General features: G+C 31.8%; 1 protein-coding gene across 3 annotated transcripts; it reads right to left on the bottom strand.

The window, feature by feature from the left end:
* Positions 1 to 580: 580 nt before the first annotated feature.
* On the bottom strand, positions 581 to 22,743 carry LOC111049563 (elongation of very long chain fatty acids protein 7). 3 transcript variants are annotated; one of them, XM_039429106.1, is made up of 10 exons: positions 22,207 to 22,743; positions 18,252 to 18,353; positions 14,964 to 15,243; positions 13,552 to 13,689; positions 10,546 to 10,736; positions 7,884 to 7,967; positions 7,157 to 7,213; positions 5,133 to 5,238; positions 3,773 to 3,909; positions 581 to 775 (listed from the first exon to the last, which is right to left on the bottom strand). In XM_039429106.1, exons 4-10 carry the CDS (start codon positions 13,610 to 13,612, stop codon positions 641 to 643), a joined length of 771 nt encoding a protein of 256 aa, XP_039285040.1. In that variant the 5' UTR covers positions 13,613 to 13,689; positions 14,964 to 15,243; positions 18,252 to 18,353; positions 22,207 to 22,743; the 3' UTR covers positions 581 to 640. The 3 variants fall into 3 exon arrangements, with proteins under 3 accessions (XP_039285040.1, XP_039285042.1, XP_039285041.1); XM_039429108.1 differs by lacking the exon at positions 18,252 to 18,353; XM_039429107.1 differs by lacking the exon at positions 18,252 to 18,353 and having other exon boundaries at positions 14,964 to 15,142.
* Positions 22,744 to 23,933: the final 1,190 nt, after the last annotated feature.

Genomic DNA, 23,933 nt, shown 5'->3' with positions numbered 1-23,933 from the left:
GTGGCCCAGTGTGCAAAGGGCCTTAAAGCTATGTGATGGTGGTAGTCTCGCATACTTTGCCGTTCATTCACTCTCAAGACAGTAATAATCGACAATTGTCGACAATAATCGACTTGAACAAATAGTGAAATTTGGAAAATATATACCCTAATCCAAATAAAAATAAAATCGGTGTACCCTTTTAAATTATCTCGTCACGACATGTCTCGGCTACTATTAGTTAATCTATTATTTCTATTAGTTAATCTATTAGATACTATTAGTATAGCCGAAACATGTCGTTACGAAATAATTTTAAATGGTACTCGGATTTATATTTTTATCTATATTAAAAGTAGCCCTAAAGAAAGAAGATAATAAAATGCCCTAATACATTATGGTATCTTCTTATGCTATCTTTTCTCAATGGTACTATCCATACCAGTACAGTTACTACCTCTGTTTACGGAGGTAGTGGTACAGTATGGTACAATCCATAAAAGGGTGATGTGGCAAAGAGGACCTGGAGTCCTAATCCTGCCCTAATAAAGGCATAATAAATCAATCTATCATACCAAAAATATAAATATGAAAACAGGACTATATTTCTATAAACTATCTTTATTCTTTAAGTTTTTTCTTAGGATTAAGGTAAGCTTTCCTATAGAAATCCAAAAAATAGAAAGAACATGAATACGTCCTGAGGAATGAAAGCGGCAAGAAGCACTTTGGGAAATTTGCAGTAAGGATTGAATAAGGCGATTGCGCTGTGAAGTGATGTCAGAACAAACTGGATCTGAAATGAGAAAAAAATGCAATTAGTTTTTCGAAATTCAATTTAAACGTGGACTTAGACTACGCCTCGGTTCGGGAAGCCAATTTTCTGACACCAGCTGTTTAAAGTCTAGAACTTAGCTGAATCCTGAGTTTGGAAACCAGCCCTAAATAGTCAAGATTCCCTCTTGTACAATTTCAGTCAAGCACCTTTCATGGTGACCAAACGTCCCACTTTTTTACTGTCTTGGGACGTCCATCAAATGTCCCAGAACTCAGTTTGTTGAACGAGCACAGCGTGGTCCAACTATTTTAAGGTTCAAGATTCTTTTGCCAGATAATTTTACAAAATGCATAAGCTCGTCATATGACATAAAATACAGTGTAGCCTACATGATGCACGTCATTGACTTGAGGCTCAAATAGTTGACCGACCGTGTAATAATCAACAATACGTAGTCGACAATAATCGACTTAAACAATTGAGAAAAAAATGTTATAGTTTAGTATTTTTGTAAAATTTATGAATGATGATTTCTTGATCTATTGTGAGATGCGATGTATAAATTTTCTGGATTAAAATACTGGATATTGTCCAGCTATAGATTTATTAAAAACCGAGGTACCGGTATTATCCAACCACTGATTTATTTGAAATCGAGATACCGGTATTTTCAAACCACATATTTATTAAAAATCGAGATACCGGTATCGGTATTATCAAACCACAGTTATTTGAAGTCGAGATACCGGTATTTTCTAACCAAAAATTTATTAAAAGTCGACATACCGGTATCTCGTTTTTTTATAAACCTGTGGTTGGACAATAGCTATAGTGAGGTCCACGTTATAATGGCAGTGTTTGTTAAACAATGGTATTGCTATCCTTTTCTATTATTCGACAAAACGAATAGCGCTATCACTTTCTCGCTTGTCGAACACCATTGATGCCAGATAGTCTTTTAATAATTTAGCCTACAATTAATAATAAATTAACATAATGATTTATCTTAATTATGAAAATTCATGATAAAATCATTGAAAAGTATAATTTCTTGCTTAATAAAATATAATTGATTATTTTAAACGAGAAAAAACAGTTAATATTACATCTATAAAGCTGTATCAGCTACCGTCTATAGAAGGCATTGACAAGACAGAAGATCGGCAAAGTTGTTTTCCTATCTTTCTTCACTGCCATTAAAACGTGGACTTCACTATAGTCTTTTTATATTATAGTATAGATAACTATAACACAATATTACCCTCACAACTACTCAGAAAGTATAAATTTTCGATTTTTCACACACATGTACCGTACTAATTAATTTTAAATATGATGTGCTTTTATTTACAACTTTCGAGTTTCATTCAAATCATCCTCAACTGTCTGTTAATAAAGATTTTGATGAAACAGAGAAAGGACTCCATTGGTAGAAAAAATAGAATTTCGTCTTTGAAATAGAAATGTAGGCCTATACTTTGCAGTCCGACTCTCATTGGAAATTTCATACAATATTCCACACCTCTTCAATCTGCACTCAATGAATACATTTCAATCTGCACTCCTAGATATGCAATTTGAAGAATGGCTAAAATATTGGGGATATTTGTAGAAATGTATTCAAAGACTATAGATAAAATAATCTTCTAGGGACAATTTCATTCTACTATTTCATCAATCACATTAAGAATTTTTTTATTAATCTGTACATTTCCATAAGTGGATCTTGATAATTGATATATTTTACTCCTTTTAGAATAGTTTTTCAATTTTTGTATAATGTATGTATGAAATTTATTGTATAGGGTGTGACGAAGGTAATGCTTCTGAGGAACTCAGAAGCGTTTACAATAAATCATATTCTATTCTATTCTAATCAAATCACGATAATGACACACAAGGGTTCGGTTTCACAAAAGCCTGTTAAATTTTAATCATGATTAAATACCAAGAGAGCCAATTACAAAAAGCTCTTTTTAATAGGAAGCTTCTCTGATTGGCATTTAATCACGATTAAAATTTAACATGATTTTGTGCAATTGGGCCAGTGTTTTTATCTACTGTAGGTTGATTTTATGGTTCAAGGACCTCGCTTCACAACTGCCCGAGGTCACTTCATTCTATTTCATGATAAAAACATCAAATTGAAATCATGATAAAATATTCTCATGTTCAAATTTTTATTGGGTCAGTTGAACATAGAAGTTACATATAGCCATGTCACAATTCACATTGAAGAAACATAAAATAAGTTACACCGGCACACACAAATACAATAGACAATAATAAATAAAACAGATAAGTTACAAGGAAAATTTACAATTGAATCAGATAATTTACCAGAATTTAATAATAATTTAATCAGATAATTTCAAAATTTATCAGATAATTTTATTATTTCAGATAATTGAGTCTCCTGTACTTGGGTATTAGTTTAAATACACAAAAAATCCCATTAAATTAAATAGACTATGGTGTTGTGATCAGTAGTAATGAATTCCTCCACTGAATGAAATGGATTCACAATCAACCAGGATCTAAGTACTTGGAGAAAACGTTTATTTGGCAAAGATCTAACTTGAGTTGGTAGCAAGTTATGGAATTTGTAGCCTATCACAGGGTAGCTCTTTGGTAGAATACTTGAGGACTAAAAATTTTGTGAATTGAAGAACTACAAGACTTGATCTATTTCGGACTATGTGTTATCTAAATTTGGGAGAGGAATAGCACAAGGTTGTCTTATTTTTCCTCTCCCTATCATTTTGATAATGTACTTATTGTATAAATTAATAAAATAATGAATGAATTAAATCTCGACTTTGACTTTTCAAGTCTGCATCTTGGATTATACCGTGTATACTCTCACGGTTTCTTGTGAAGTGACTATGAATGTCAATATTTTTTGGTAGTCTATCTTGTATCTGATATATATATCTTTCAAAGATTAATAGATTAATCAATTAAAGACGGATAGAATGCAATTTTTAGGCAGAAATCAATAAAGGAGACACTCACCAACTGTAACTCGGTGATATGCTTTTTCCACCAAATTGATTTTTTGTACTCTGGATTGAGGGCTGTTAGTAAGTAGTAGATGTACATGACAGCATGGACGAACGAATTAATTGTTCCAAAAAGAACTCCGTGGCCGCCTGAAAAATCAAATTTATCGATTCAAAACTGAAACTAGAGACTTTTTGTGTAGTTGAGAAGTTGATATTGTGGTGATTATTCATATTGAATGAAAAAGACTAAGAAATTGTCAAAAAACCACTGATTTATTGATAATTAGAAAGACCTGAGTCCTAATTAGAAAACTGAGTTTATCAGAGATTGACAATGGTGTAATAACCGAAACCGGTCTTTCTAATTATCAATAAATCAGTGGTTTTTTGACAATTTCTTAGTCTTTTTCATTCAATATGTAACTAAAGAAATACCTTTTTGGTATCTGGAAGTAGATTAAATGTATGACGGAAGATACTAATATAATGACAGTTCTGTCTTGTGAAAAGCTTTTTACAATAGATAGTGCCGGTTGCACAACAGCCGGTTAAATTTAAACCGTGATTAATAAAAATTTAACCGGCTATTGTGCGACCGGGCCATAGTGATACATTACACAGTGACATATCGGACTCAACAGCTATAGTATATAGTGAAAATGAAATTCATTCAGAGGCTGAGAGTGGAATTCAAAGTAGAATCCAAGTATTGTCAGAGATCAATAATTAAATTCAATCTATTGCTTCCCTCGTATATTCAACATGACCATAGAGAATAGAAACTAAAGAGTATCAATCTTATAATCCTCTTTTACATGACTTATTTACGATTAATAAAAATAAAATTTGGCCAGAGATAGTTTGTCACAAATGGCATGGAATAATAATATTGATCAATTTATATTATAAATAACAAATTTCATGTCTATGAATGGTTGCAATTTGGTCTCAGAACAATGAAATTTATCGGTTTAGAATTTATTAGTTTTGAGATTCAAAAGAGTTATTTGAATTTAAAATCTGCTTTGAATACGTTCTTCTAATATAAATAGAAATAAAAAACTCGGTACCCTTTTTATCACTAAATACTAATGTTCTTCTAATAATATGGTAGGTACCTGTATATTGATAGTTATCAATCTATTTGTTACTATACGGTACCTTACAATTTATCATGATCCTTCATCATACACCGGTGATGAAACATTACAAATTAATGATTCATAATAAAACATAACACTATATAAAAAATTCAATCTAGAAATACTAATGTTATGAATAATCCAATAAATTTAAGGATTTAGTAGGAATCAAGTAGTAATGATAAACAAATTGATTCACTACTTTTTGTATAGATATTAGAAACTTACCAGCCACATATTTGGTTCCAATCCAAGTAGCTAATACCATTCCTGTATGGTGATATAAATGCAAAAACGAAACTTGGTCGGATCTCTTTCTTAGCACCATGAATACCTTGAAAATTTAAACAAATCTAGATAACTGACACGTTTCACACAATAAATAGTATCATAGGATTGAATTTATTATGACAAATAAAATATTATTAAATTTAAAAGTTTAAGTTTAATATCATCAGAAGAATATGGGAACCCATAAGAACAGTTGAGACATTCGAAGTAATGAAGAGATAAATAATTTACTTGGAAGGGAATATATTGTACGTTTCATCAAATCGCAACAGATACGCTGGCTTGGACATGTTGAGAGGATGAATAGAGAAAGGTTGCCAAAGGCCAAAGGCCAAAGGCCAAAGGCCAAAGGCCAAAGGCCAAAGGCCAAAGGCCAAAGAGGCCATATTATGAGTTGAGAGGATGAATAGAGAAAGGTTGCCAAAGGCCATATTGGAGGCGAGAATTGAAGGCACAAGAAGAAGAGGGAGACCAAGGAGAAGGTGGCTGGAATATGTGGAGAGAGATCTGCGGGTGTTGGGAATTAGGAGATAGAAGAGAGTTGCTGGAGATAGAGACAGATGGAAAGGAATAATATTGTCATGGAAGCCAAGGTCCACATGAGACTGTAGTGCTATAGGAAGAAGAATAAGAAAATTTATAGTACCATAAGATTGAATCCATACAAAACAAATAGAACATGAATTGAAATAACAGTTCCTTAAAGTAGTTCTTGTTCTTGAGTAATGTTGATAACAGTTCCTGATTTATTAAAGCAGATATTTAGGAACTTTCTTTCATATATTACCTACAGGTACAACATTGTTGGTATAAGAACTGTAGAAAAACCATTGACATGCTAGGTTAGGTTAGGTTAGGTTACGTTACGTTAGGTTAGGTCTAAACATCGCTAAACATTATAATGGGTTTTAGACATCAAATATTTGATTTTGAAAATTGTCAATTTCAAGACATTGTTTTATTACTATCGTATTTCATAAAACTTTAAACTGAAAAAACACTCACATTCTTTGATGTGGCGACGTCCGTTTCGTGGTGGTATTGCACATTTTCAAGCCAAACAGAAACTCAGCTTGAAAATGTGCAATACCAGCACGAAACGGACGTCACCAAATCAAAGAATGTGAGTGTTTTTTCCCTTTAAAGTTTTATGGAATACGATAGTAATAATAATAGTGAAAACAAGATGGATAACCAACTACGACATTGTTTTATACAATTCCTTGTTTCTGGAAGTAGAGATAACAAAATCTTACTTATCAATTGGAATGGGAATAGTTATTTGTGCAACTAGTGTGCAAAGTGACAGTTTGCGGCACCGAAAAAAACGTTTACGGAATGGTTTCTTGAGTGCAGCAGAGGATCTTTGCGCACATATTTCACATTATGTTTTTCCTACAGTTACCATTGAATATGAAAAGTGGGTAATTATGGGTAAAATTGCCTGAAATGCATCAAATGTATATCTGTGTAATTTTATTATTAATAAATAAAATAGAATAATGTATGTGTGTTTGAATGGCGGGTGGTGGGGGGGCGGCTGTGTGCTGAATGAGGTAGCTGTCGCTGTCCCCCCTCACATCCACCGCCTCAATATTATTAAAACGTGCACCACAGTCACTGTTACCAACTTCATTTTGATTTTGCTGCACTGGTGCTCCATATAACCTACTAACTATTTTGCGTTGTCATGTTGCAAATCTGGAGTGCGGAAAAAAATTTTCCCGCACTAGAGCGGAAAAGTGATTCTTTGCGTTCTGTAATCAGTGCAGCAATGGCCACTTTTCAACGTAACTGTAGGAAAAGATTAATTCTGAACTCTTGCTGACTAAATGTATTATGATGGTCAAGTGGTAGAGCGGCTTATATGCCTCTCCTTTTTATATTTTTGGAAGTAAATAAATTGAAACAGGTTTTTATCCACTAACATGAACCATTCAACCACATAAATCAATACTCACTGTATCTAGAAGATCGAAAACTTTGGTCATAAAAAACATCCATGTGAATCTTGCAACCTGAACAGAAAAATACCAATTCTCAGACTAGAAAATTCAAGATTTGAAATAATTCTGCAGAATGATCAAAACGGTGAACAAAATAGTGTACAAATAGTATAAAATAGAATGTATTAATATAGCAGTAATTATGTTGGATTTGAATTAGAATTATTTTTTTCCAATTTAATAATATAATATCCCAGAATATACCATCTCTTCAACTCCCCTGGAACGTCCAGCTATTGCAAATCTTATATTTTTTATCAGTGGAGTCATTTGGATGAACAAGAAACTGCAGATACTGTAGATGCTCAATCTTCCAATTTCATAATAATTAAAGAGGATGCAAACATTTTGAAAAAATAGAAAGCATTGTTGAAACGACTCCAAATTGAGTAGAGATTACATATTTATGTATTTATTCAGTCATGTACAATTATTACACTTATGTAAGAAGGCACAACAGGCTTATGTCCAAAACTGTCCCTTCTCAAATTTATACTACAGTCCAAATCAAAATGTAGGCCAAGCTACTATCACTCATTAAAATATGTGACAACTGCAAAGTGCATGTCTGTTCAACAATGACATGAATTTTATTAATAGCTTATTTGTTGGGATGGAGTTTTCATGATAATAACATTTTTTACAACTAGGTACAGAAATATTTGATAGCTATTTGACTGACCAGAAGTGCGATGGGGTCATCTGAATAGTCCACTTCCTCACAGATGACGTTGTATCTGCCATGAAGCCAAATGTGTCTGAAACTCTGAACAAGACAAAAACTTACACCAATTGGATTATTAATATACAGCATTGGAAAGAACAATGATTTGGAAAAATCAACGACATTCCCAGGTAATAATAGGCTTATTATCAGGATGAAAATAATATATTTGGTATTATTTTATAGGAGAAACAGATCCTTACACTGTGGTCAAATCGTGTAACAGTGTTTCGACACTGCATATATGGCTATAGTGACATGAACCACACGTTATGAGGTTTCTCAGATTTGGCTGAAATTTTGTCATATCTCCTGAACGGTAAGGAATTTTGCAAATATGATTCCAGATTCATGTTTCTCGCATCAAAGACCATAAGATAACAAAGTTTGAGCGATTTTCATTCTTCAAAAAAAATTGATTGGTAGCATGGACTAACTAACCATCGTGAACCACACTGAGACAAGAAGTATCTCAGATTTGGCTGAAATTTGATCATATCTCCCGAACGGTATGGAATTTCGCAAATATGATTCAAGATTCGTTTTTCTCGCATCAAAGACCAAAGGATCACAAAGTTTGAGCGATTTTCATTTTTCACAAAAAAATGATTGGTAGCATGGACTAACCATCTATGGCAGTACGAGTAAAAGAAATTTGGATAAAATTCTTAAACAACAGAAGTGAGCAATTAGAATAATGTCTAACCTCAGAAGAAGCGACTCAGTAAGATCACTGTTCTCTCAACTTGGGATTTTAACAATTTATGGTCAATATGTATTCGATGTGATCATGTTTTTCAGGAAGCAGTCCAATGTATTAGAGTTAAGAAATCAGACTCACAACTATAATACCCGTTATTTATTTAATCATTCAGAATTACACAACTTAAGAAAAGCAATGGCACAATTATTGAGAGAAATAGATTGGATCTATTTGAGAAAAAAAAATTCAAAGGAAGACAATTTTCTATCAATTTACCAGGCAATTTAAAGTTAATTGAAGACATCAAAATATTTGGCAAAAATCTGAAGGAATATTTGGTGAGCTTATCTTTATATTCTTTGCAGGAGTTTGACAACAGCGATCACTGTATTCCAAATCACTGTTTTTTCAAAGTGAATGTTTGAAAAACACTTACTTTTTGGTAGTGAATTGAGGAATGCACTTCACTCCTAAGGAGAAGCTTCATCAGGTTGATGAAGGGCTTTGGTCACAACCAAAAAGTAAGTGTTTTCCAAATACTTCCAACCTGTTAAGTGTTTTTCAATCTGGAAGCTTCTCCCAGATTGATAAATAAGCTCCTCCTTAGGAGTGAGATGCATTCCAAAAACTAAGTGTTTTTTTCAAATATCCACTTTAAAGACTGTCGCTATCCGACAGAACTGGTCTATCAAGAATTTCATGACCTTGATGTGCGACAACAAATCACTTTTAATTTTCATACGAAGTAATAAAAATGAAATATTCAACCCTTTTATCCATTCCTATAAAACACAATATATGAATATATTTGGAATTTTACAACCCAAATTAGTCGCAATCGCAACAGATTCAATAGTCATTACATAGAAATATACCCGTCCACATAAAGCAAATAGAACCCCTTAGCCTTAAAATTTACAAACGATCCAAATTCAATTTCAATTTAAATAAGGATTTTGAGACGTACTGAAATACTATGTGGTGTGGGAAGTGACGAGTCAAGTTATGGTACAGAACATGTGAAATATAGAAGGAATTTGTTTGTGTAAGGGATCTCTGGAGGGGTATGGCTGTAATACCAGTGTTAACAGTATACCGCGTTTGATGAATATGTGTAATGGGCCCAAGAATATTCATTAAGTATGTGATTATTTGAAACCGGCAGGGATGCCGCAGATCAGCTCATCTACTTACCGATTTTAATAATATGTTTATATTTTTCTTATTCATCACCTAAGATATTGCACATAATGTATCAATCTTCAAGTTTTAAATTTTATCTTTTGCCATCTTAAAGCAGTATACCGTAAAATTTATATTGTGCTACTTCAATTCAAACATATATTTTCTTCACTGAATTTAATTAACTTTTTATATTAAGTTAAATTGTAAATATTTATTATTTTCTTTTTAGTTATGTTTCATTAGAACTCTTTCCCCACACACAGCCTTGTCTATGTGGGGAAAATTCACAAGTGTTATTTATATTTTTTCACTTTTTGTGTAGTTGAGAAGTTGATATTGTGGTAATTATTCATATTGAATGAAAAAGACTAAGAAGTTGTCAAAAAACCACTGATTTATTGATAATTAGAAAGACCGGTTTCGGTTATTACACCATTGTCAATCTCTGATAAACTAAAACTAAATACAAGAGCAGCAGAATCAGTGGTTTTTTGACAACTTCTTAGTCTTTTTCATTCAATTTATATTTTTTATTATGTACTGAATGAATTTATTCTATTTTATTTTATTATGTTGCTACTGAATGAATTGGGAAGAGCGTGAAATGCATTCCTCATTTCTCAACGGAAAGAGTGTTTTTTTGAATATCTACTTTGGTATCTAAACTACATCAGAGTCTAGAGAGATGTTGTTTCTAAAATAGTGTATTGAATGAATTTCGAATGCACTGACCTCCTCGACAAACCAGCCGTTCACTAATATTTGAATGAGGTTGTAGAGTATCATGACTTTGTCGAGCTTGAATGGCTCACGATCCTTCATCAGCCAGGGACCCAGACTGCGAATAAAGTACTGGTAGAACACTAGCAGCATGATCATGGGAAAGGGCGATCCCATGAGAAACCATCCTTCCACTCGAGGGTCTGAAATTCACATATCAAACCAACTTTCAATAGTTAATTGTGCAACTAGTGCGCAAAGTGACAGTTTGCTGCACCGAAAGAAACGTTTACGCCCGAGCCGTAGGCGAGGGCGGAATGGTTTCTTGAGTGCAGCAGAGGAACTTTGTGCACGTATTTCACATTAAGTTTTTCCTACAGTTACCATTGAATATGAAAAGTGGGTAATCATGGGTAAAATTGCCTGAAATGCATCAAATGTTTTTCTGTGTAATTTTATTATTAATAAAAACCTTAATCCTAAAATCCTAAAGTCCTCGTTGTCCTTGGTTATAATATCTAATTAATAATTTGCGCGTTTTGTGCTTCGTTGCACCTCTGCTCACTATAGCAGCCCAGTCACTGTTACCAACTTCATTTTGATTTTGCTGCACTGTTGCTCCATATAACCTACTAAGTATTTTGCGTTGCCATGTTGCAAATCTGGAGTGCAGAAAAATTTTTCCCGCACTAGAGCGGAAAAGTGATTCTTTGCGTTCTGTAATCAGTGCAGCAATGGCCACTTTTCAACGTAACTGTAGGAAAAACAAATTTAGATTCTAATAAAGCTGGATTACTAGAATTTATGACGAACTTTTACAACAGTCATTTCAAATTAGTTTTTCAATTGTGGACGTGTTTTGGGGCGCTGGGTCACATCTTCAGCAGGGAAAGAGTAAGCTACGTTAATACAAAACTTGTTGGGGTAAAGGCATAGTCTTCCATTCCCAATCTTAAGACTGTGCAAAGGTTGAAAATAAACTTTCTACTGGTGATATTTTTCAAAGTTTTTCGATGTATTTATTATCAAACTATCAAAATGGAAACATTTTCTCAGGAAAACATTTTTCTCCGATCATTACTTTTTGAGATATGAGCGCTTAAAGTTTAAATTTTGGGACAGAACATTTCAAATTCGGTAAGAGATAAATCCATGAGATTCAGAGGATAAATTCTTCATGGTATTGTTGATTGAATAAAACAGAAAAAAAATTGAAAATATAAATTTTTGAGAAAGTTATACAATTTACCAAAAATAACTCAACTAAACGAGTTATTTTTGGTAATTTTTATTGAATTGAATAACTTTCTCAAAAATTTATATTTTCAGATTTTTTTTTGTTTTACTCAATGAACAATACCATGAAGAGTTTATTTATTCTCTGAATCTCATGGTTTTATCACTTACCGAATTTGAAATGTTCTGTCCCAAAAATCCAAACTTTGGGCGCTCATATCTCAAAAAGTAATGATCGGAGAGAATGTTTTCCTGAGAAAACTTTTTCATTTTAATAGCTTGAAAATATACAAATCGAAAAACTTATTTTCAGCCTTTGCACAGTCTTGAACGGTATCTTTTCTCAATTATGAAAGTTACCCGTACAGTGAGAATACTATTTCCAGTCTTATAATCATGTGTGTTTTGTGTATCATTTAATGAATAAATAAATAAAATCTGGATTACCACATATTAGTGAAAGCAAAGACGAATAATGCAATGGTATCTTCAATCTTTAACAGTATCTTTTCTCTACTAGTAGTTCTGTGAACAGTAGACCTCGCGCAGTTATAAACCACAGTCTCCTCTAATACTGTCCATCAGAGTGAATTCTTTCCTGTCCTGTCGTCTGTCGTGTCAGCGAGATATCGGTGTATAAACGAATTATGTCTGTTTTGTTGTTGTATCGACAATGCTGATAATTTGATATAGACAGCTATGCTACTATCATAAAAAGCTTACCGAGTTGAAAGCAGAGAAAAGTCGGGAGAAAATACTATGCTACTTCAACAAGTTATCAATTGCATGCCTCTCAGCATACAAGTCATAGTCCACACTACAGCTGTTTTTTCACTAAGTTACATTGAAATATTGAATTGCATACGGCATTGCATGCAATTTATAGTCCACTCGACAGCTGATGTATGATGAATAATTCTATCTGATTTTTACTCTAATATTGACGTATGAAGGAGGCTCCTTTTTCCTTTTATATTATCCTTGAAATGCAAAATTTCCAAAAACCTTGTATAAACGTCGACGCGAAATTTAAAAAGGAACATACCTGGCGAATTTCATGGAAATCTATTAGCGCGTTTCGCCGTAAATGCGGCAAAAGAAGAGAAATGCAAAACCGTCTACTTGAATCTTAGACCTCACTTCGCTCGGTCAATGATGAAAGTTGACCGTACAGTGAGAATATTATTCCCAAAGTCTTATAATAAACATTTTGCATTATTCTGTAATATTTTTATATTTTTTCTAGAACAATACAAAGTCAATGCTTGCTAGCGTTCTGCGGTTCTCTTCTTAGCGATATGATCAGTATGTACCGTAGATTAGTAAGTGAAATTCAACATATTTCATAATTTAGTTTTTTCAATTGTGCTTTCTATTACTCCACAAACTATTTGTTCTCACGTTAAGTGATACATCAAATATTTATATTATTCTTATTATTCTAAATATAAACCTCATTCTTTTTTGAAACTTTTATTTGTAAAAATTTGTCAGTTTTGGGCTATTCATGTTGTCTTCTCCCAATCATATTATATATTATAATTTGTGATTGCGAATAAAATAAATGAATGAATGAATAATGTGCTTGCTAGTCAGTTTTCCAACTCAAATATAACAGAAGCTTCTATTGAGGAATGAATATACAAAATATTTATACATTTCATTGAGATAATTCCAGTTGCACACTAAAGACAAATTGAATTAGAAAATAAGGTATTGTATTAGATAGTGTATCATGAACTGACATAAAGTAGATATTGTCTCCAATAGTAGGCTACTTACCACTGTATTGGTTGAGGAGAAGATCATAAACGTCAATGGCTTCCTTTATTATAGTCGTCATCTCTTCATTTAATAATGTATGTGGTTGATTATAGCCTCACAATAATACTTATTGTTGAAGAATGCGATTGAAAATGTCTGTAATAGAGAACAGTTGAATTTAGAAAATAATATGAATAGCTTTAGGGATGAACAATTAATATTTTTTATATATTACACATTATAATTGTATTAAGCGCTTATGATTGAATCAATTACATTGCAGATCAACACAATTTAGAATGAATTAATAATAATTAGTGAATTTATAATGAATTAAGAACAATCAATTTTAGTACTATACTACAGATTGTACTCAGTTTGAATTTCTGTGATATTAAAATTGTACTACAGATAGTTAAATATACATCTGTATTTAACAGATAGGTAGTTAAAATTGCTGAATAAAAATTTTCTTCATTTCAAAACAAAAAATAAATCATTTTTCCTTCCTTAACCCCTTTTAGTTATTTGATTAACTCCTTATTTATCATGCTTATAATAATGTTATTTATTAACTCTATTTATTTTTATTCTAATTATTATGTTTCTTATAATTTCTAATTATGATTGTAATCCTTTTATTTCATGTCTTGTATATTACTCTTGATTCACGACAAATAAGCTATTTTATTTTATTTATACTTAATTTTAATTTAACGTAGTGAATAATTTTGTTTTGATCTGGCACCTGCTGAAAAACCCACGGGTTTAGCAGGACCCAACAATGTAAAAATGTTTTTCTAATAAAATTGATTGAATACAGTTTTTTCCATATAATACCCTTCAAAGCCACATTGTATATTAGGTATCGGTAGCCTACCTACTTTATTTTATTGAACTAAGCCTACATAATTTTATTGTTAAATGTAACCAACTTAAGTTACAATAATATTCCTTACGTTATCTTTATTTGAATAGAGAAGAAACTCAAGACAATGTGTAATAAATTAAAAAAAGCATATTACTCATGTGAAAGAAAAATCTCTTTTACATTGATAAAATCTCGTCTAATCTTTGATCAATTCAATTTAAATTGGACTCTATTAGTTCGTCCTGGAATTGTTTCAATTCAAATTCATTTTATTTTCAGAAATTACATTTTACAATATATTCCCTGAAAATTACTCCCCCTAATATGGAACCAGTCCATGTTTAGAGGAGGAGTCAATACAACAATAGGCACAACACCAGAAAGAAAACGTTGACTTTCTACTGCTGTAGTTTACAAGCATAATTTAATTCAAATTTGAATTTAATATATTTAATTCAAACATATTTACATACAACAATACTAATAAAATGTTAATCTTTGAAATTCTTGAGTAGTTAATATTAAATTAGTAGGTAATAATAATTCGAAAATAACTCACAAACTTCTAGATGCTTCCTCCACAATTTCTGGAATAATCCCAAATATCGGATAATTTCAGATCCGGTCACGAAAAAAGTGGTGAAGTAACAAGAGCACCTTCTCTTATGTACTGCGACAAATCAAAAATTGCAGAGGGCGAGTGAGGGGAAGCCTCCCAATAGCATGGCATACAATTTCCTGAAATCGGTGTATTGTGACAGGTCAATGAACTTCGTGAGAAAAACCGCCTCTTCTTCTATGAAAATGAGGTCATTAACTCCAGAAAAGTACTCAAAGTCCTAAAAAAGGAGGGGGAAAACGATTTCAACGATTGAGGTGGGGGTATTCAAATCATTGAAAAAATGTAAATTATATTGATGAGGTCATCAGTGGAATTTGTAACAATGAAGAATACTCAATTGGAAATATTTTATTGTAATTGTAAATTTTTCCAATAATGTTTTTGTAGAAGACTTTGATCATGAATGAATACTTTTTGTGTAGTTGAGAAGTTTATATTGTGGTAATTATTCATATTAAATGAAAAAGACTAAGAAATTGACAATGATTGACAGTGATTGATTGATGAAAAAAATGACAATGGTGTAATAACCGAGACCGGTCTTTCTAAGTATCAACATAGAGAAACAATAGCGTAAGTAGATATCCCATGGTATAGGGAATTTATGTCGCAACTTTTACTGTTATCTCAAGCCGATTATTGTCAATTTTTACTGTTTTGTTGGGGTAAGAGTGTTGGAACGGCACAATTTGAGAGACTACCAGCATCACACAGCTGCATGGGAAAGAACTACGTGAACTATCGGCTTGGGATAACAGTAAAAGTTGCGACATAAATGCCCTATACCATGGGATATCTACTTACGCTATCGTTTCTCTATGGTATCAATAATTCTGTGGTTTTTTGACAATTTCTTAGTCTTTTTCATTTAACATGAATGAATATTAAGGCAGTGAGCCACGCTTTTGGAAACTATTTACTGGTGACATTTTTTAAAAGTATTTCGAGTTGTAAACTATCAAAAGTTATCAAAATGAAACAAATTTTTAAGAAAAACTTTTTTATTATTTTTTACTTTTTGAGATATGACATTTGAGCGCTTAAGGTTAAAATATTCATTTACGATCCATTTACGAATCGGTAGCAGATAAATTCATGCAATTTTGAGGATACAGTCTCCAAGAAATCGTTCATCTCATAACATATTTGATTCCTCAGAATATCAATTCTAGAGAAACATATTACAGTAATTAAAAAAAACACTCAAATTGAGCTATTTTTGAATTGAATAAATTTTGCTAGAATTGAGGATTGTAATGAGGATTCAAATTTAATACGCCATGAGATGAACAATATCTTGGAGAATGTATCCTCAAAATGAATTTATTCACTACCAATTCGGAAATGGACCTCCCCCAAGATTTCAACTTTGGACGCTCATATTTCAAAATTGAGAGTCTATATATATAAAAGCGAAATGGCACTCACTCACTGACTGACTCACTCACTCACTCACTCGCAGAACTAAAAATCTACCGGACCAAAAACGTTCAAATTTGGTAGGTATGTTCAGTTGGCTCTTTAGAGGCGCACTAAGAAATCTTTTGGCAATATTTTAACTCTAAGGGTTGTTTTTAGGGGTTTAAAGTTCGTCTTTTAGCATGTATATTCTTCTTCTCCCAATCTCTTAATTATTATGATTGAAATTTCCATATCATATGTTACTATAAAACTATAATCTAGATAGAGTACCTCTTCGAAACAATTGTTAACTGGCAACTAAATTAATAATTTTGTGAGGTTGGCATTAAGTTGAGTTGACTTTGTTAGGTTGGCACCAAGTTGAAGATTTAATGCATTTATCGCGGAAAAATTGATTGGGCACTGCTACTTCAATCCTGGGCAAATCATATTACTAACCGTCAGGCTCGCTTCGCTCGCCATATACGTTTAGCCAGACGTTTAGTCTGGGCCCCCGACTGGATTGTCCTAACATATGATAAAAATGCTCAAATGAAAATAGCAGGCGAGCGAAGAGAGCCTGCTGATCTCATTCTTGGACGATCCAGTCGGGGGGCTAGACGGATATGGCAAGCGAAGCGAGCCTGACGGCTAGTATCATATATAGCTCAACTCGATAGAGTCCACATAGAAGTACTCTCAAAAATGTCACCAGTAGAAAGTTTACAAAATCGTGATGCACTGCCTTAATATAAAACCTATTTTTGGACAATTTCTATCTAAATTTGGGAAAGGAACAGTTTTGGGCTTTAAGCCTGTTGTTCCTTTCCCAATCATTCATAGTTGAGAATTATATTGTAACCTATGTATCAATGTATCAATATTCATTCATAATCGAAGACTTCTACAAAGATATTTATTGGAGAAGTTTACAATTACTTTTTTCAGGGAGTGAACTATCTTAGTTTTCATTCAGACTTAGAAATTTTCTCATTCTTTTTACAAATTTATATTTTTCAAATAGAACATTTTCGATCATAGTTTTGAATTTTATGTATTTCTCCTTCAATTTTTTAAAAAAATTTCATTCTATTTACATATTTATACTTTTAAATAGAACATTTTAAATCATAGTTTTGAATTTTATGATTATACATGCTGTTTTCTAGTCACTTATTTAGCTCTCAAATCAATTCCATTTTTATTTCCATCAACAAAATACATAAATAAAACATTCACATTACAATGCATATTATCAGGAAATAAATATTTCCCCACATAGACTTCGATCATAGTTTAGAATTTTATGTTTATACATGCTGTTTTCTAGTCACTTATTTAGCTCTCAAATCAATTTAATTCAATTTTTATTTCCAACAAAAAACATTACAATCTAATGACTGTTATCAGGAAATAAATATTTCCCCACATAAACTTGTAAAAACTTGTTGGAATCATAGCCAGTTAACGTTTTAACGAGTTAACGTCTTAACTCTTAGCCGCCAATCAATTAATTAAAATACTGTTTAGAAATAAAAAAAAAGTTTTCTAGTCACTTATTCAGCTCTCAAATCAATTGTTTATACATGCTGTTTTCTAGTCACTTATTTAGCTCTCAAATCAATTTAATTCAATTTTTATTTCCATCAACAAAAAACATAAAACATTAAAATTCAATGCATATTATCAGAAAATAAATATTTCCTCACATAAACTTGTAAAAACTTGTTGAAATCATAGCCAGTAAACGTCTTAACGAGTTGACACTCTTAGCCGCCAATCAATTAATTTAAATACTGTTTAGAAATAAAAAATTGAACTTACAAATTGAGGGGTGCAGAGTACCGTAGCAAACCACTCACTTCTTAATCTAACTGAAACTTGTGACCAACTGTATAAGTCCTTTTCTCCAGTGGAAAGTTTCACCTGAACCAGGAAGTATTTATGAGGTTCATTAAAATTCAATGAGAATTCAAAAAGCTGTATCACCAACAACCAAACTTCATTGCTGAGCTGGGTACCTTCATTTTATTAGATTTTTTCTAGGTCGGGGTCAGAGGTCAACCTCTTCACATAGAAACAAAGCCACATTAAGCTGTGAGTTGGCTTACGGGAAACTCAGTGTCTTGTTTTCAGGCACAGCATGAATTACTGGAGAAATGTATTGTGATTTATACAGCATTTGATTGACGAGGAAACAAATTGGAAAATCATTTGGGGAAAAATTAAGAGAACTGTTTCTGATATATGTATTGAATCAACTAACCTTTGATAGGGAATTAACATAAATTACATTACAGTACCTACTTCTGAAAAGGATGACGACACTTGGTGGACTTTTACAGTTATAGCTGAATGGTAATAAAGTTGTTGGAGTAATTATGGCGCAATTCTGCATGAAGTTGGCTCCAAAGTCAATTAATTTTTTTGAATGTAAGTCTTGGATGATAGATTAGATTCTTGGATACTATAGAGTGGTCCACGTTATAATGGCAGTGAATAAAGATAGAAGAATAGCGATGCCGATTCTCTGCATTAATTAATTTATTATATTTCTACTCTGTCAAAAACATAATTGTCATCGTTGTGGACCTAGAAAAGGATAGTACCACCGGCTTTGTCGAATGATAGACAAGGATAGCGAAAAAATACTGCCATTATAACGTGGACCTCACTATGGAAGTGTAGAAGACTACTACTAAATCACTTCGCTTATATGGGCTACGTGATTCAAATAAAAACTATATAAAAAATTTAGTGCCATTTTATTAAAAACTTTAAAATATTTTATTAATTGACCGAGCGAAGTGAGGTCTAAGATTCAAGTCGACGGTTTGGAATTTCTCTTAATTTTTGAATGTTCAAATGTTTAAATGTTTATATGTTGCGCATTTACGGCGAAACGCGGTAATAGATTTTCATGAAATTTGACAGGTATGTTCCTTTTGTAATTGCGTGTCGACGTATATACAGTATAAGGTTTTTGGAAATTTTGCCAAACCGTCGACTTGAATCTTAGACATCACTTCGCTCGGTCAATTAATATATAATAATACAAAAAATTCAGTACCGTTTTACTAAAAACGTTAAACTATTTTAAAGTTTTCATATTGATATAAATACTATTTAGTATTAGTATTATTTAGTATTTAATAGTATAATATACTATTTACTACTATTTATGTTATATACTGAAGTTTTTATATTGTTTTTATTTAAGACTACTACTGTATATCAAGTAGGCCTATCACTTACATATTTCTCAATAATAAAAAATTTTCTCTTTTGATTTCCTTTAGATTATTACGAATTAATTTATATGAAATCAAACATTTTTATTATCAGATATATTCTTCTTACAATCAAGTATATTTCTCCTATTTGTTATCATAATTCATCTTAGTTTCCAAAACTTCATTCACAGTTACATCTAATTTTAGTTTGAGACTATCTTTACTATGTTGAATGATGAAAAGGGTAGTTTGTCTAATTTATTTTACCAAAAAATTAATTGTTCAACACCTCAATTTATATTAATAAAGACAATATAAAACTTCTAGTACCCTTTCATTGAAACATTTTAAAAACTTTAAAACATTTTAATGAATAGTTTCGACCTACTTTGGCCATTTTCAAGTTAAAATGTGAAAATAAACAAGTTGAAATGTTTTAATAAAAGGGTACTACAAGTTTTATATTGTTTTTATTAATTTGAATAAAGTAGGCCATATATAAGTGAAGTGATTTTACCTCAGTTTGTATATAATATTCAAGAGTATTGACATACAGAAAGCCTAGCGTAGTATGCTTATTCTATGTAATTGATTATAACAACATTGAATTTGAATAATTGAAATAACATCTAATTGAAGTTATAAAAAAGGAAATATTATTGAATTACAAACATAATTTAAATACTTTGAAGAATTATTATAGAAGAAGTAACGATTAAGGACAGGAAATTGAAAATTAATAGAATTGAGATACTAATTTGTGCTAGCAAGTTTTCACATGAATCTTCAAATATACATTCAACGTGATATGCCAATTTCATCAATAAAAACGCTGGTATCTGCGAAATACATTTTTATTATAAACTTAGAGATATATAATTTGATAACACAGTTGGGCAATATAAAAACTTGTTGCTTACAATAAAATCCTACAACTTAAACTATGATAAACTTCAACATCATTAACATTATTTTATTGTGACTTATGCAGTGGAAACTTAATTCTAATGATTACTAAAATACATTGTTGAAAGCTGGAACCAAGGCTAATACCGTTTCGATTAGTATTATAATAATGTTTTGTCACAACATTCTTAAAACAAATATTTTTTCAGATTAGTAATTTCTGTAAAAAATACATGAGAAACTTGAAGTTATTTTATTGGTGGAGGTTCTTTGAAAGGTGCAGTGTGTTGTCATTTCAAGATATATGTAAAAAACTATTATTCACTCATGTTTTCATAGATATCCTCAATATTTGAGCAGCCATTCAACAGCTTTACTGCAGCTCTAGTAATTGAAAAAAATGTTTATGATGAAATCCAAAATGCAAATAAAAATCTGATTTTGTTTATAAATTTCAGAGACTTGACATGAAAATTGATTTTGAGAGTGTTGTGACTTGAGATTAACATTCTGTTAGTGATGAATTTCTCTTGTATGATAAAAGCTTAGCATAAAATGAATCAGCAATTATTGAAAATCAAAATTCAAAAATACTATAAATTATAAAACAATTCTGTGGGAATGTATTACAGATCCATAACTATCACTTTAAACGAGTTCTTCTCAACATCTTCCAGCCATTTTAGAGATTAAGTATCACATCTTCAAAATTCTCATACTTTTCCAGAATTTTTATAGACCACTCTCAATTATCCTCAGTTTTGATTTCAACTACTAGCATGAGAAATTATGAATATCAACTAAGAGAAAATGAATATTGTTACAATATATGGCTCGGAGAAAAAACAAATATTAACTTATAATAAATTCATACATGTGTTATTGTCTACATCAGTTTCTGTTAGTAGGAATAAATTTAAGATGCAATTGTCTAAATCAATTTCTGTTATAGATGGTTGAACCACAAGAAAAAGCTTGAAAGCGTCCTTACGGCATGGAGCTTTTCATAGTGACAATCAAACTGTAAATACATATTATAACCAATTCATTCCAAGATTAGTGGAGAAGTAATCTACCAAGTCAGATCGCAATAGATTAATAACATACATTTTTCATAAATAAATTCATTTAGTCTAAACTCTACACACTTCAGATTTTAAAATTTTTAAACCAATTATTTATGGCACATTAATTTCGACTTGTTTACCGTCATATGGAATTATAAAATCTTATTTGAAATTTTGCATCATTTTGTGATGTAACAAAGTAAAAAAATATTGTAGCTTACTTATTAGTTTGTAATGATTTGATACTGTGTTTTCAGATTTTATTTAAAAAATTCGAATATAAAATCTTTTTAGAGGAGAAAACAATAATTTTACTTGGATTGATAGATAATCTAAAACCATTATTGAAATTGATAGTTTGTCATGATATAATACTGTATTTCCAGATTTTCTTTATAAATTCGAAAATGAAAGCTTTTACAGGAGAAAACAATTTCACTTGAATTCATAGTTGATCTAAAACCATCATTGGAATTGATAGTTTGTGATAATATAATACTGTGTTTCCCGATTTCTAAAAATTCTAAAGTGGAAGCTTGAATAGAAGAGTACAAGTATAATAAATTTACTTACAGCATTCTTCATTCGATGTTGTTGATTATTCTGTATTATTCAGGTGCACTCAAGGAGAAATGCATTTCCATTTTCACCTGCAATTAGATGCACTGGTGCATTCGACGCAACTATTGTATGCAACATTCTAATGACTTCTTACAACAGCTTTAATTTTCAAAACCTGCATTACTGTTTTGTGCTGTTACCTTAGCCAAATGCAGTTCCTTATTTATGTACAATAGTGCAATAGCTGTAACCTTGACCCAGAACTATTGTTTTAGCAGTACAGTATTTCACGAGTATGTAATTTGCATACTACAATGTCAATATTGGACATAGTGAACTACTTACTAGCAAATTCGTCATATAACACCCTTTTAATTCACGTTGTACTCAACATACTAACTTACGAAATACAACATTGTATTTCAATATTTGATACAAGAATTGCTTAAAACTGTCATTGTAAGGGCCGGTTTCCGAGCTCGAGATTTAGCCAAGTTCTAGACTTTAAACAGCTGAAATCAGAAAACTGGCTTTCCGAAACGGGGCGTTGTCGTAGTTTTTTTATAATAATCTTTATTTTCTCATTTCCTTAATTGGAAACGTTTTTCCTTGACGAAATGAAACATTCCTAAATACTCTTCAATGTTTGATTCCATTACGAACTGCTTGTTAAATAATCACTTTGAACAATTAATTACGACATAGCAGTCAGGTATTTATATAAATAAAAGCTATTAGCTTCTACTTACATTAGTGTAGCGCTTTCGGACACTAGGCCCTTCATCAACACTGGCTGTCACTTCCGTTGTTGAATACATCATAATGGTTAGTAAGCAGCGTGGGTTGTGGAAGTGGCGGGAATTTTTGAACGGTTGGCGGCGGGGGTGGCGGGAATGTTTGAATTTGTGGATTATTGGAGTAGGAGGTTGAAGAGGCTGTGTGATTTGAAGTTTGTTTGCTCATTAAGGATGTTGTGGGGGTCTCTTTTAGTATGTTTATATATATTTCCCCCACAGCATCCTTAATGAGCAAACAAACTTCAAATCACACAGCCTCTTCAACCTCCTACTCCAATAATCCACAAATTCAAACATTCCCGCCACCCCCGCCGCCAACCGTTCAAAAATTCATTCAAGGGCCGTTCAAAAATAAATTCAAGGGCCTAGTGTCCGAAAACGCTACACTAATGTAAGTAGAAGCTAATAGCTTTTATTTTATATAAATACCTGACTGCTATGTCGTAATTAATTGTTCAAAGTGATTCCTAAATAATTCAAAATAGCTGAAACTTTACACTATTTTCTCTTTATTTTGTGTTCAATTTTCTAGTTTTTCGAAATTCAATTTAAACGTGGACTGTGACTACGCCCCGTTTCGGAAAGCGAATTTTCTGACTCCAGCTAGAGTCTAGAACTTGACTAAATACCGAGCTCGGGAACCGGACCTAAATGTAAACCTTATAATTCAACATAATCCTCCATTTCCATAAAATCTTGAAATTAAATTTACTTATAAATTGACAAACATTTTGATCATAAACCACCATTGATCGTCATCTCCTAGAGAGTTGAATAACTAGTAAAGTAAATTCGTATGGCTTTTGTTGGTGGGGAGTCCCTTGCGGGAAGGTCCCACCGCCTAAATAAAAAATTTAAGCCGTCAATGGGCCTTACGACTGTCATATACTTCAGCCGGGACCGACAATTTAACGTGCTCATCCGATAACACGGGAGTGATCT

This window comes from Nilaparvata lugens, chromosome 5 (assembly GCF_014356525.2).
Source record: "Nilaparvata lugens isolate BPH chromosome 5, ASM1435652v1, whole genome shotgun sequence".
NCBI lineage: Eukaryota > Metazoa > Arthropoda > Insecta > Hemiptera > Delphacidae > Nilaparvata > Nilaparvata lugens.
Note: the sequence above shows the minus strand (reverse complement) of the source record. Positions and strands in the feature narration are given on the sequence as shown.

Coding starts and splice junctions, on each gene's coding strand:
- LOC111049563 (XM_039429106.1), bottom strand. CDS start 13,612: ATGACGACTATAATAAAGGAAGCCATTGACGTTTATGATCTTCTCCTC. Junction 10,737..13,551: donor TCTCCTCAACCAATACAGTG/GTAAGTAGCCTA, acceptor TGTGAATTTCAG/ACCCTCGAGTGGAAGGATGG. Junction 3,910..5,132: donor TGGAACCAAATATGTGGCTG/GTAAGTTTCTAA, acceptor TTGATTTTTCAG/GCGGCCACGGAGTTCTTTTT.